This window comes from Moschus berezovskii, chromosome 5 (assembly GCF_049115385.1).
Source record: "Moschus berezovskii isolate FMDL1 chromosome 5, NW_MosBer_1.0, whole genome shotgun sequence".
NCBI lineage: Eukaryota > Metazoa > Chordata > Mammalia > Artiodactyla > Moschidae > Moschus > Moschus berezovskii.
The window spans coordinates 38,347,648-38,361,954 of NC_142464.1; the positions used below are offsets into that span (position 1 = coordinate 38,347,648).

A 14,307-nucleotide genomic window follows, 5' to 3' on the forward strand; every position below is an offset into this window, starting at 1 on the left:
AACAGAAAAAGGACACAAAATATATAAACCCATGGGACAAAGAGAATGGCTAAAGAGACAATAACAAATGAAAGATGTCAACTGATTTTACAAAATGGAAATAGATGGACAAGTGATCATTGATTTAGCAGAACTGAGGAAGCCTATAAGTTAGTCTGCAGGGAAAGCCAAGGAGAAGAGTGATTCCTGCCCTAGTTCGCATATGTGAATTTGTTGGAGGCACGGGGTATCTATAAAGGCAGGGTTGAAGGAGGAGACATAGCAACCTACTGTGCTATTGGTGTGCAGGTAAGTCAGGGCATCTCTATGTTTCTAAGGCTCTTGTATCACCTCTTTTCATTCTAAATTGAGCTTCCCCCTGAGTAGAGAAGTAAATAGTAATGAACATTTCATTTACTTTCATGGATGCTTCCAAAATATTTTCATCAGTATGACTGTTACTGAGACAATTTTTGTATCTGTTTTAAAGACAGTCTCCCTGGGTGCATTATGCACATGATAAGGTGATAATAATGACACTCTTGGCACCGTTTGAATATAAATTCCAGAAAGTCTCTTTACAGGGAAGTTTCTGAGTTATGATTCTGATAAGTAGTTTAATTTAGGAAAACATAGTACAGTTCTCTGGGATACTTTGTGGGGAAGACAACTTTCTGGAATTTATTCAATGCGTATATACTGAGCACTCTCTATGTGTGCAACAGAGCAACAACGAGGCACACAAATGTCTTACTTGACTCTTGCTAAACTCTGCAGCGGCTTCTGGATTCTCTTAGGTTGAAGATCAAGTTCCTTAGTGTGGCATTTAAGACTGCATAGGTGGTTTGTATCCACCTCTAGGACTCTCCTTCCACCTTTCTTACCTTTGTTTTCAGAGCTCCAGTTCCCTGGACCTGTCTTCATTACATTCAGTCACATTGGCTTTTAGTTCTCAGATGAACTTTGCTTTCTATGAAGCAATGAAGGATGCTAGCTGGTGTCTCTGTCTGATGTGTTCTATCTTCCCCATCTCTATTCCCCAAGCTTCTTTTCATTGTTCTTACTTTAGTAAAAACTTTTTACTTATTCCTGTAAACCTTCTCAACTAGGTCAATTTTCTTTGTTATACACGCTCATTTTATCCTTTCCTTCAGGGAATTAATCATTGGTAAGATTATTGGTTTGATATCTTTTTCTCATCCTGGAGAGTGAACTCCATGATTTTGCTATGTGATGTCTATCACTCATCATAGTATCTAGAAGATGGATGGCTTTCAGTCTACATAAATTGAAGGACAGAATGTCTTCAAGGAGTTTAACTTTACTAGTTCCTTCAAAATATTGTTTAGTTGCTGCCAAATTTTGATCTAGTAAAAAAATATAGCATTCTCTATGCAGATTTTCAGCTTACAGAAATTTAGCTTTGTTGTGGTAAAGATGGGAAATTTCGGATTATAATTCCATTAGGGACTGCTGTGACAGAGATGGTACTACATCTTCCTGGTGTAATTTGTATGTATTTTGTTTGAAATAAATTTTATTTAAGTAAAGATCTGCTTGCTTATTTGGCTTGGTCATTCTAGAATATTGATAGTAATCATCAGTATCTGGTTCAGACACTAACAGGTAACTGTTTGCTTTGAAGAGTTTTTTTTTTTTTAATAAATTCTGGACTTTATAAAGACCATGAAAAGACTCCATAGAGAAGAACTGAACTGACACAAAAGACAAAAGCCAACTGCAGTTTACTAGGCAGTCAATTTCAGTGTAACGATATATACATCATCTTGGAAAGGACACACAGTGATGCTCCTCTGTAGTCACTTCCATTCTCTCATGCTAGGGAGCTTGTGATCTCTCAAATACCATTCAGACTACCTACTTCATTCTTAACCCGACAGCTACAATCCACTGACTTCCTTTATTTCCCACAAGTATTCGTGTCTTACTAGGTTCAGCTAAAAAATCAGCCCTTGTTGACAACGGGAGAGAGTTCTTAGTCTGCTTGCAAGTATTCAGAGTTCAGTCTCTAATTACAAAGCTTCCCCCGGCTCCCCACCATTGTGTCTACTGGCCGGGTTCCATCTACTGCTGGAACTTCTAATGTGATTTTCTGAAAAGCCTGGCATTCCTGCCAGTGATGGGGAGTGGCTGATCTCTGCATTCAGATACCTCTTTCTGCAAAATGCTGCCTGCACTTTTCTTTTCCATCCTGTGCATTGTATCTCACTCGGCAGTGTGTCCGCATCCTGATGTGGGGCAGTGAGAGAACAGTGCCTCTGACAGAGATACAGTCTGCAGATGAAGGTTAAACTGCAGTGCTCCTTGTGTGTCGCTAGTAAACATCCCCTTGGCTGTCCCTGCCTGGTGTTTGGCTTTAACTGTTTCCAGCTCGCTAACATGTAACCCATGAGGGGATATCCTTTCCCTCTCACATAGCCTTGGACAGGCAAGGACAGATAAACTATTGAAATCATTCATTTTGATTACCAATTTTAATCACCAAAGAAGGAATTAGAATTCAACCAGGGAAATTATTTAATGAGAAATTTTTATTGATAAAATAATTTATCAAAGATTTATGAAAAAACTAAAACTCTCTGAGAAAGCAAATTATGTCAAGCAAGATCATAAAAGGTATGTCTGTGGGTAAGGAAGGGTTTTCTATTTTGGGCTGGTTAGGTAAGTGACATCAGTGATACTCAGGATATTACTTCTGAAAAAAAAAAAAAACAAAAAAGCTAGGATGTAATATTGCAACTCATAAGAAAGGCTACTGTAAGATAAGCATGGCGTGGCTGTAGGTGACTCCATTTCCTGCCCAGTCGTATTTGTCCTGATACCAATTCCAACATCTTAATCTGCTTCTCAATTTGGATCAGTCTATTCTTCTTTCTCAGTTACCATGACCTGAAGATCATCTTGTTTCATATGCTTGGTCTGTCATTTCAGCAACAGCTTTTCTTCCTGGCATGGGCCTGATCTCCTCTGGGTCCTCTGGCTCGGTGCCTCTGACCTTGGGTGGCTGGGATTCTGAGTCTCCCTGGCTCTCTTCCCATAGCAAGTGGTGACTGTAAACTATAAAACACTGTTTTAATTATCTTTGATTTTTTTTTAAGTCTTAAAATGAAATTTTAATGTTACCGCCTAAAGAAAGGATTTGTGAATTTCTCAGTTCACTGAATTGGCATATTAGATTCAGCTATTCTGACATATAGCTAGAAGACTGTGAATTATTTTTCATCACATTTAAAAATATTTTGGAAATTGACACAATCAGTGTTTTTCCTAAAATTCCTCTTTCCTTGCCTTGAGAACCTGAGGAATGAGTTATAGTTGAAATTTCCTATTTCAGACTTAAGATCTTACTTCAGAGATTCTAGGATGCTAATCCTGTCTCATCTTTTGGTATATAATCATCATTCCCTTCACTCAAGAGATATTTTATAGAAACTTTGTGCTGTCCCTGGAGGTACATGCTAATATGTTCTTAGTTTAGGAGAAGTATATTTTATGTAGAAAGATGAAATCATTGTTTTCCCTTAGTGGATGGCTGGATATCAATGGCTCCATAGATACTCTATTTGGACTTCTACTCAGGACCAAAATAGAGTCAGTGTTTCAAACTGGGATAGACTACTTCACTGAGATTGGACTCCAATTAGATTAGTCAATCCAAAATCCATTTTGAATCACCAGAAACAGAAGGCCAAGCTAGGGCTTGGCCATGTGGGTAGGATAGGAAACAGGGGTGGGATTCCTCATTGGTGTATGTGTGTGTGTGTAAGGGGGATACATGAGACTTGAAAGCCAGGAACACAGTTATCACAGGTCTGTTAGACAGACAAGGAGTAAACAAGTCAAAATCAGAGCGATAAGAGCCAGGTTGGCCTTAGGGATAAAGTGTGCTTAAAGAAGGGATGTGTCACCAAATCTTTGCTATAAATGAATGTCTAGAATTTTCCCTTGCCAGCTCAACTATAATAGGTTGGGCAGTCAGGGGTGGCTTGTGTTTCGTTTAAGTTGGTCAGTGTCTCCTTGTAACAAAGTCTTCTCATTCTGTCTTAGAAGATGAGCTCTTCACGGGCCTGGCTGGTGATTCCTTTAGTAGCCAAAGCCCAGGGGACTCCCTGAATCATGACTGTCTGGTCAGTTCTCTGGGGCCAAGAGAGACTTCTCTACTATGGCCTTGAGGAAAACCTTCCATCAAGAGGGCTGGCTGGTGTCTAAGTCCAGAGGTGTGTTAATGGTGGAATGGCTATATGGCAATAGGGCCCTGGCTTTGGTTCTCTGGATTGTATCCTTGTCATATTGTGAGGCGTCAAAATCCTTAGACTGAAGCCAAATATCCAGGAGGGCACACACTTCATCATCTTTGTACCTTTCACTTGCATGAAGGTGGTAAGAAAGCTTTTTCTGGTAAATTATAATATTGTATTTGGTAGGGAGGAGGAAGAATCCATGGAAAATGGGGGTGATTAAAAATAACAAAGTTACATACATTTTCACATACATTTTCACTTGATTCTCACAACAACCCTGTGAGGTAGGTATAGTACGTTTCCAATGTTACTTTGCAAAGAAAGACACCAAAGACTAGAGAGTTTAAGTGATTTGCCCATAGTCATGGTAAGTGCCAGGACCCAGACTCCAAGCCATGTCTTCCAACTTCATAGCTTGATTCCACCTATGAGCAGCTACAACCTGAGGGCTACCAGTTTGATGACAGAGTGTGGAAGGCGCTTAGTAAGAGTGTACCTAACTTACTGAAAAGTCAGGTGGCTTAGAAACGATACCTTAGTAACCAGAATCCATATGATCCCCCCTTGCAGGGGTTCCCCTGGGGACTGCTGCTTGTTGGCTTGAATTTTTTGGGTTGCTTTGGCATATTAGGAGATCATCTGAGGCAACCTGGGCAACTAGGAGCTTTCTGGGTGGTCCAAGATCAGAGATGAGGGAATTCTCGTGGTCATCATCATACTGGTCTAGCACTCACCATTCTGTTTCATAGTCTGATTTCCCCATTAGAATGTAAAGTTCTGAGGGGTAAAGCACTGTAACATAGTCACCATTGACTACTCAGAAGTCAATGCTATTCTGGGCACATAACATGTCATTAATAAGAACTGTTTGACTTCACAGGGAATGAAGATGCTTCATGAGATGTTTCCATACTTTACTTGTAAGAGATTGGTTTGCCCAGAAGAGGTATTATAGATGAATGTGGTGCTGGGTATAGGGAAAACTCAGTTATTTTGATGGTGGGTAGTATGCACAGGCACTGCTATTCCAGGGTGTCATCTCATGATCCAAATGATCTTTGTCTACAATGACAAATTTACTAGATGTGGATTCAGACTGGTAGCTCTATTTTAGCCAGAAATCCATGGAGATGTAGGTTTTTGACGGGCACTGGGGGTAAACGCAATGTCTCTTGTCATGGAGAAAGATGGTTCATTTTGGCAAATATGAAGATACCATTGTTTTAGTAATATGGAGAGAGCTCTGTGATAAAATTCTCCAAAGATATTTAATCACAATCACCAGTGGCTCAGTAAAGTCTGGGAGAGGCCTCTGTCTTTTTTTCTGGTTCAGTTCTGCCAAGGCACATTCTCCTCAGTCCTCCATGTTGGTCTTCTTGACACTTGGCCATCAGAAGTCCCAGGACCCACAGTTTATACTGTTTAACCTTGAACAGGTAGAAGCTGGAGGACAAAGCTGCTGTGGTTCAGACCTGGACCCCAGTGTGAGTGCTCCTGACCAGGACACATAGGCAAGAAGTCCACGGCATAGAAGCACCCCTCCAAGATGAATGGGTTGGCTCCGGTAAGACCCCACGACCTGTGGCTAAAAGCAGTAGTCACATTGTTGCTCTTCTATGAGTGGATTACAGCAAAAATTTGTGGATGTCACAAGCTGGTGAGTTCAACTTCCTTGAACTGAGTAAGAATTTTTTAACTTAGGATATAAGACATCAGCTCACCAGTTTAGGGCACTCAGGATCGAGTGGGTCCTGAAAACAATAGGTGGGAAAAAGGTCAGCAGCCCTGGTGCTGCTGTAGGTTATGGGTCATCTAGAGGTCCTCCCAGCTGTGATGACTGGTTCAGGCCACGACTGGATGCTTGGCTTCTCCAGGTGCTGGCGCCAAGCTTCAAACATGGTCTTAATGGCCAAGCATTCCTTCTTTCAGACGTTGTAGTTTCATTCTGCAGGGATGAAGCCTGCAGGAAATAAAGCATAAGGGCATATCAAGGTAGAGTTCAGATAAGGTCTGGCTTCCCGTGGTCCTACCTCTAGGAATACTGCATTGGCTCCACTTTAAAGGTCCATTGTAAGCAAAGTGGAGCTTAATGACAGCCATTGCAAAACTCAAAGGACTCGTAATCACCCAAAGAAAGCAGAGCATATTGCCTGCTGGTTCCATTCAGGAAGGGCCTTGGGGTTCACCCAGGATACATTGGGTGAACTAGATGAGGCCTTGGATATCTTCACCAGAAAATAAAGTTAGCATCACCCTCAAAGGAGAGTCAGTAGAGATTTCTACCAAGTTGGTCTTGGTAGACCTTCACACGCGATACCCTGGAAACTGTCTCCTTAAATCTTGAATCTCTGATCTTGACTTTTAATTATAGTTATAACTTTATAGCATAAACTTTAAAACACTAATAAGTATGGGGACTTCCCAGGTGGCACAGTGGTACAGAGTCCTCCTGCCGATGCAGGAGATGCAAGAGACCTGGGTTTGATCCCCGAGTCAGGAAGATCCCCTGGAGTAGGAAATGGCAACCTGCTCTAGTATTCTTGCCTGAAAAACCCCATGGACAGAGGAACCTGGTGGGCTGTAGTCCATGGAGTCTCAAAGAGTAGGACATGACTAAGCACAATTAATGATAAATATATAAATCTTATTAAAGTTGTAACCTCTAATCAAATTTGATGTTGTTAAATGCATTTTAAACAACCCACTTAAATAGATTCTTTAAAAAAAAGAACTTCCCTCTTTCTTAAAATCCAAGGGTGTAGACTCCATAATTCAGCCTTTAAATAGCAGAATCATATAAATTTAGATCAACAGAAAGATCCTTGAATTAAGGCACAAATCAGGAAGCTTAACTTTGGGCAGCTTCAAGGGATCAATGTGATCTTTCCTCTATGTTCTGTTAGAATTTGGGCCTAAAATTTTGTTTATAAAAATTTTTGCTAATGTTATAGAATTTAGAGAAGAGTAAATGTTTTTAAAAATTATTAGTGGATTGTTAGCACTTACCAGTTAATTGAGTTAAATAAACAGTTATTTCAGCAATGCATATGGTTTGACTAAGCCGAAAATAGAAGTCAACTCCAAAGACTTTTGAAGACATTTCCCAAAGTAAGCTCAGTGAATACTAATTCCAAGAAATGGGTTTTGTCATTAAGTAGATTTGGGGTACACTGAATAATTTCTACCTCTTTCAAAGACTTAAGTAGATTCATTTTGCAGACTCTAGGAAGTTTTGTAGTAAATAATCTTATTCAACGATGTTCAATTCAGTATATCACCAACACTTCTAAGTTTTTGAGCAATTTTTATTTCATTTGCTACGTGGAACAAATTTTAGTGAATTCTGGACTAGAAAGTAATGTAAAGAATACTTGTTTTTAAAATCCACACTTTCCCCCATTAAAAATAAATTAATTAATTACTAATTATCTGTTACTACATCTGTTTTAGAATCAAGTTGGCTTCTTTGGAAAATAGAAAATAAACTTGCTTAAAACATGAATTCTGCCCTTAACAGGCTCAGAATCTAGTTACAGAGATCAGTGTATGATACACAAAACAATATCAAACACCAGAAAAATCCAAAGAACCAAGCACTAAGTTAAGTAATGCAGATTAATAGGTATAGTAGTTCTAGGGACAAAGATGAAGTGTTGGAATAATGAAGGAAAAAACCATGGAGGAGGTGAGACTGGTTTTGTGGGGATAGCTAGAATTTTGACAGGTCAACAGCGATTTTACTTAAGGGCAAAAATACACAAACTCTGAAGGCCCTATGGCTCCTGGGAGCATGAAATAGTGAGACAAACAATATTTGTTACACTGTAGTCATTTAATTTTAATATATCTTGAGGCCTTCCTGCTCAAAGACAGAATCTTGGACAGCAGTATAATTAAAAAAAAAAAAAGTTTCCTATACTCTTTCAGAATTCTTACCTGGTCTATTTTAATAAGCTGCTTAATTATCTATTGTCTGTTACAATCTAATTGATGACAGGGAGAATATTTTATTTATTTGCATATCTTTGTAAACCAGTTATCTTTAAATCCCTAACATCTGGTCCATGGTAGGCCCTCAGTAAATATTTTTTGACTATGTGAGGAAATCAATGAAAAAATTAGAAAATAGGGAGGGGTTATATGTATACATAAAGACTGCTTCACTATGCAGTACAGCAGAAACTAACACAATATTGTAAAGCAATTATACTACAATTAAAAAATTTTTTTAAAGACTATAAAAAAACCCTCTAGATATTGTATCAGGAAATAATGAGTAGAATTAGAATGTATAGGTTATTAAAAACTAGGCAGAGGAGTGGGAAAGAAGGAATCAAAAAAAATTTTTAACAGTGGTGGACAGAAAGCATTGTTTGTGCAAAATCAAACTATTAGTGATATACAGGGTGGACTGAAGTAAATCTAGGTCAGGGGATCAACTGAAATTATTGTTAAAGCAATCTAGTTACAAAGAAGTAAGGTTCTAAGACCAAGGCTCTAAGAATGGAAGAGAAAAAGGCACAGTTTTGAGTGGATGGATCTCTAATGCTGACTGATAAGAAAGATCAAGAAGCATGAGTGAAAGATGATTTTTTTAAAGTATAATAATAGCTAAAGCTTATTTATTATAGGTTATGCCAGGCACTTTGGCTTAGTCTCTGATTCAATCCCATTTGTTCCCTACAACAATCCTGGGATAAGAACTATTATCGTCTCTGTTTTCCTGATAAGAAAATAGGTTAGACAAGTTCAGAAATTTTTTCAAAGTTACACTGTTAGTAAGTAGCAGAGTAAGACTGGATGAGGTCCATCTCACCTCCGAGCCTGTGTTCTCAGCCCTGGTCATCTCTGAAGAAGAGATGGATGTTTATTCTTTTCACCGAAACATTTGAAGAAGAGATGGGTTTTAGATATTTGACTTTTGAGATGATTGTGAGATATATTATCGGAAAAGACAACATTCTATTTCCAGCAGCTTGGACCTTGATTTAGTAAATGGTCGGCTTTTCAAGTGGTTTATTAATGCATTGTTTGAACTGTACCTTCATCAGTCCTCTGGAGAAGGATGTCCCCCTATGAGGATAGAACACCTTAGGAAGCCAGGAAATGCCTAGAGAGGGCCCACCTAAGACACTGGCCTGGACTTGTGACCTGAAGGCAAGTCACTGTCTGCTAAGAGGGCCATCACATTCAGGGGCGTCATGGTGGACCAGCCTGAGCTCCAACTTGTAAAGCCTGCAGTTAAATTGTTTGAACTGTAGGATTCTGAGGGCCACACTGAGGCTGTGAGGTGCTTTTCTTCCTTTTCAGTTTGACCAACTCACTGAAGCTCTAATAACTGTTTGCCTTGAAGATATCACACGCAATCCCTGGTGTAGAGTTTTATGTTGTTTTGCTTTTTAATCTTCAGGAAAGTGTCCATTCCACTATTGTATTTACACTTTGCTGTGGTTTAAATGCTAACCGCAAACAAGGTATGCAAAACCAAAATTCAATCACATAAAATCAGGTGGTAAATTTGAGTGGTATATTTGAGATAGGGCTGATTTTTAAAGGTAGAAAAAAAATTGGATCAAGACTATCAACTTTCAGAGTTGTAACTCCTGTTTGATTTTTCTTTATAACTTCTATTTTTCCCTCTCTTGCTAGAGCTCTATCTCAAGACGGTCTTTCTGGGTAATTCATTCTTGAAATGAGAGTGGAATCATATACTTTTATGTTGATATTACTGGTGTATTGGAGAAGCACACAATTGCCTCAAACTCCAAGCTGTTTGAAATTTTGAATGATTTTATTTTCTTAAGAAAATGGAAGAAAACTGAAACAGAGAAGCCATCTATGAATGAGCTGAAAAAAAACCACTGAATTTCTGGCTGCACATTCCGCTACATGTAAACAGGGCTCGGGGACTCTACCTTTTCATTCCCGACTGCTGGCTGACTGAAACCCTTTGTTCAAGTAAGGCCATGTGGGAGCCATGCTTGGCATTGCCTACTAAGAAAACCTGACACCTACATGTGCTTATGACCTTTTGAAACATCTTTTAAAAAAAGTTTAGGTTTTATATTGAATATCAATTAACAGAAGCAACACATAATAATTATTATACTATAATGATAACATGCAAGTCATCTAGAACCACTCAAGTAAAGGAGAAATTAGAAAGTCTCAGGTAAGCACAAAATAAAATGTCATAATACTGATAGACATACACTACTATTCAATTGATTTGTATTAGGAAAGTGACATCAGCATGTTAGATTATAACTTCTTATGCATCAGAAACAGTCTTGAGCCCACTGCTTATAATAGTCATTCTTGATAACAAAAACTCATACTGAAGTTCTAAATGTGCCCCTGATGTAATATTTCTAAATCTTGCTAATAAGAAATGTCTTTTTGATAGTACTTTCTCTCCCTCTCTCTCTCTTTTTGAAGTTCATCTCTTCCCATTCACTGTTAATTTACTTACCTCTGAACCAGCAAAATTTAAACGACGTTCCTTTGCAGGAGTAAGTGCTGTCAGACCTGACATTACACTTTCTATCTATAGAAAAATTGTGCAAACATTTAAGATCACGATTCCAGTGGGATAGTAAAATTTGTCAGAACAATTTATTAATTGGAAATACTTTTGAAGAACACTGAGAGTCAGAATTTAGGGACATTAGTTTCAAAGATGGAATTAGCATAGGCTCAGAAAATGTTTCTTTTATTTCCTTCCTTTTTCAGACCATTTGCGTTTTAATTGCTTTTTATTTATCATATAGAAACTATCTTGTTGCAGAGATTTAACCACGAGTTTTGACCCTGAAATATTAAACATGTACAAAATATTCCAAGTAGGAATGGAAAATCTCATATCCCTTTATGATAACAAGGACAGAAGGTGTACAGTATGAATACTGCAGCAAAGATGTTAAAGCAATGCACAATTAGAAGATTTCGATAAAAACATTATAGATTAGTTAAGTGAAAAGCATGCTAAATTTATTTCTTCAGGACTTTAGTAATTTGTGTTTTTAAGTGTTTTTAAAAAAATTCTTGTGGGGTAACAGTGATACTTCATGAAATCTGTTCCTTTTTATGTATAATACACAGCACACACACACACAGAGTCAAAGTCAATGGCAGTGGGTGGTTTATGTCAGGCTGGTTTTGACGCCCCTCTCCCGGAATAAGATAAATGTAAGTGATGAAGAGCTCCTGGGGCTGGTTGAACTCATTTTGTATTCAACACTCTGCCTGGCCCCTTTCTCATCTCTTTCTTGCTCTCTTTGTATGTTCAAGCCTACTTGAGTTTCTTTTTTCTTTTGTAGAACTTTGTTCTTTTGATGTGTTTCAGGGCACGCCCTGTGGCAAAGAGAACTTCCCAGGAATCGGAAACATCAGCAGAGAGGTCTGAAACAGTCACTGTGTAATAGAAAGATTTGGGCCCAGAAGCTAGGTTTTCTCTCTCCAAAACAGCATCAGAATACATAAGAAGAACACGAACATCCAATACAGCCTACACAGACAATTGTATTAAAGGAACACATACAATGAAATTTAAATAAAGTAGGCATTTGGTGAGATTTTTAACCTGGATTGAGCCCATGAGAGTACTTTAACTTGAAATGTGTCTGTATGCATTTGCACATTTGCTCGTTTAACCAAATTCCCCCTATAGTTATAAATTACCTTTTTACACTACTGTTATGGCATCAATGTATCTGCCATTTTTTCCATGGCACATAGTCCTATTATAAAATGATGTGAGAAAGTGCAGTGCTTTAACTTCCTATTTATGAAGTTGAGAGAAATGCTGCTGTAAGTATTGTAAAACTGGTTAGAAGGCACCATCTCTATTAGTAACAGAAAGTCTAGATAGAATAGTTAATTATTTTATATGCTATATCAGTATTTCTATTTTCATAGACTAAAACTATTTAAATAAATTGTTATGTTTTATTTAAAACATCTCTGTTTACTCACATATTATACTTTATGTGGCAAATCTTTCAGGACTATGTCACTGAATTAGAACTTGGAACTGAAAATAAAAAAAAAAACAGAAAATAAGGAAAAACAGTGCAGTTTAAATTTACACATACACCAACTTATCAACTTACGACCTTCAAATAGTAGTTAAATTCAAATTTACTCAAGTCTCTAAAAGAAGCCTTTTATTTATAAAATCAAAATAGTTGGGAAAGCAAACTTATCTATAAAATTGGTAGTTTATTGATTTAGAAAACCAATCTACATTAATTAGGTGTATTGTTTATTTCTGTATAAAGAAATTCATTCGCCTACTGAAAAACAGAATGCTACTAACTGAATGATAGATTTAGGAAAAATCTGACCAGCAAACAGTTGATTGTTTTCAACTAAATTAGATTCAGTTTAATAAATGTATTGAACACTGTTTATGTGTGTGCTAATGACATTATCTACTGATTTCTAGGAAAATAATTAGTGGTATCACTGAATTCATTCAGCATTCTCCAACATATTTTATGCTTAAATGGCAAAAATCAACCAACTAATTGCCACAGTTTCTTTTAACTTTGGTCCTTATATCCACAGCTTTAAAGAAAGAGAGCAAGTGATTCCTGAAATGACTCAGTTATTCATATATTAATAAAATGCAAACTTTTAACAATAATATGGGAGGATAATTTTAACAAATTGGGAATACTATAAAATAACTTTTATAATCACAATATCTCTTGAGTGTTTTCCACATGTATCTGGGTTACTATTTGTAAATATTTGTATAAATATCTATAAATAACATAAAAATGTTTTGATAATAGTACATACTGGAGACTCACGAAACATGTTTAAATGATACCAGTTTAAGGGGGCTGTTTTATTTAAACCAAAACCAAATCTTAAATACAATACAAAAATACATAGAAGAATGCAAAAGAAGGACTTTTATCTTTCTGATGCACGTATACTAATCCTGAACCTTTACTTATTGTTGCATAGCATTTCTAGAAACCAGACGCTTCCAAAATATTTGATCCTAAATTTGATAAGATACACAGATGCTTAACGGACATTGCAACACTTTCCAGCTTTGTGGCAGTGCCTGCATGTAAAGGGCCATGTAATGTCCTCCAGTTTATAAAGGTCAGGGAAAGCCACAGGTTTTGAGGGAGCAGCACACAGCGGCCCCAGTTTACACAGGATCACTGCTGTGGCACAGCACATCAGTTGTCACCTCATATATTTTAATGGTGCTAGAAATCCTGTTTTTCCATAGTTGCAGTTGTTTTCTGCCTCTCCGCTTTCCTGCAGAGGTGGTATCTTTGACCTATAAATTGAAGTCTGGTGTGCCAGGTATCTGACTCACGTGTACTGTATATTAACCCCAAGCCAGGAAATACAAGTGCTTTTTATTTTTAAAAATATGCAAAATGTAAGAGAAATTGAGCCTTTTCAGATGGACTGATGAGTTCCAGCCTTAGCAATGTTTCTGTTTATTTGATGACTAAAATAAGATTTCCTAGTGTCTCACTGAACATTTTTCCAGCCATGTTTATAGAAACCATTTGGGAAAACAGACACCTGTGAATTTTTCTTTTGAAACAAAAGCAAGACATAGCAACTGATTAGTTGACGGAATTCAATCAGATTTTAAATTAAACTTTTAATTACAATAAAGAGTTAAAGGGTATACTGGAGACACCACACCTACCCCAATCATACTGATTAGTTGCTTTTATTGATTAAGGTTACCAGATAACCATACCATCTCTATTTTACTACTAGAATTGTGAAATGATACATTAAAAAAAAATTTAGTTACTAGCTAATTTCCAAATGTTTATTTATTTAAAATAAATAGTTACTTGGCTTGATTGACTATTTTCTACTCTTTTGTTTCTATTCTACCCCCCACCCCAAGTCTAAGTGGATATTATCTAAATATTTTTCTGAAAGAACAATGGGCTGATGTTCCATACAGTTTCCCCTTGGGCTCATTGCCATTTTTTTTAGAGATGTTAAGGATCATCAATAAATATTCCAAACCTCTTATTTTTAGAAAGGAGGCAGTCTTGGGGAGTTTACATGA

At 37.3% G+C, this 14,307-nt stretch overlaps 1 protein-coding gene across 1 annotated transcript in view; it reads right to left on the bottom strand.

Moving 5' to 3' along the window:
• Positions 1-6,042: 6,042 nt before the first annotated feature.
• Positions 6,043-14,307, bottom strand: part of GRID2 (glutamate ionotropic receptor delta type subunit 2) — a 1,729,520-nt gene continuing 1,721,255 nt past the window's right edge. Inside the window, exon 16 of the mRNA XM_088836035.1 lies at positions 6,043-6,201. Within this exon, the coding sequence (XP_088692161.1) occupies positions 6,043-6,201 (159 nt within the window). The remainder of the gene's footprint in view (positions 6,202-14,307) is intronic.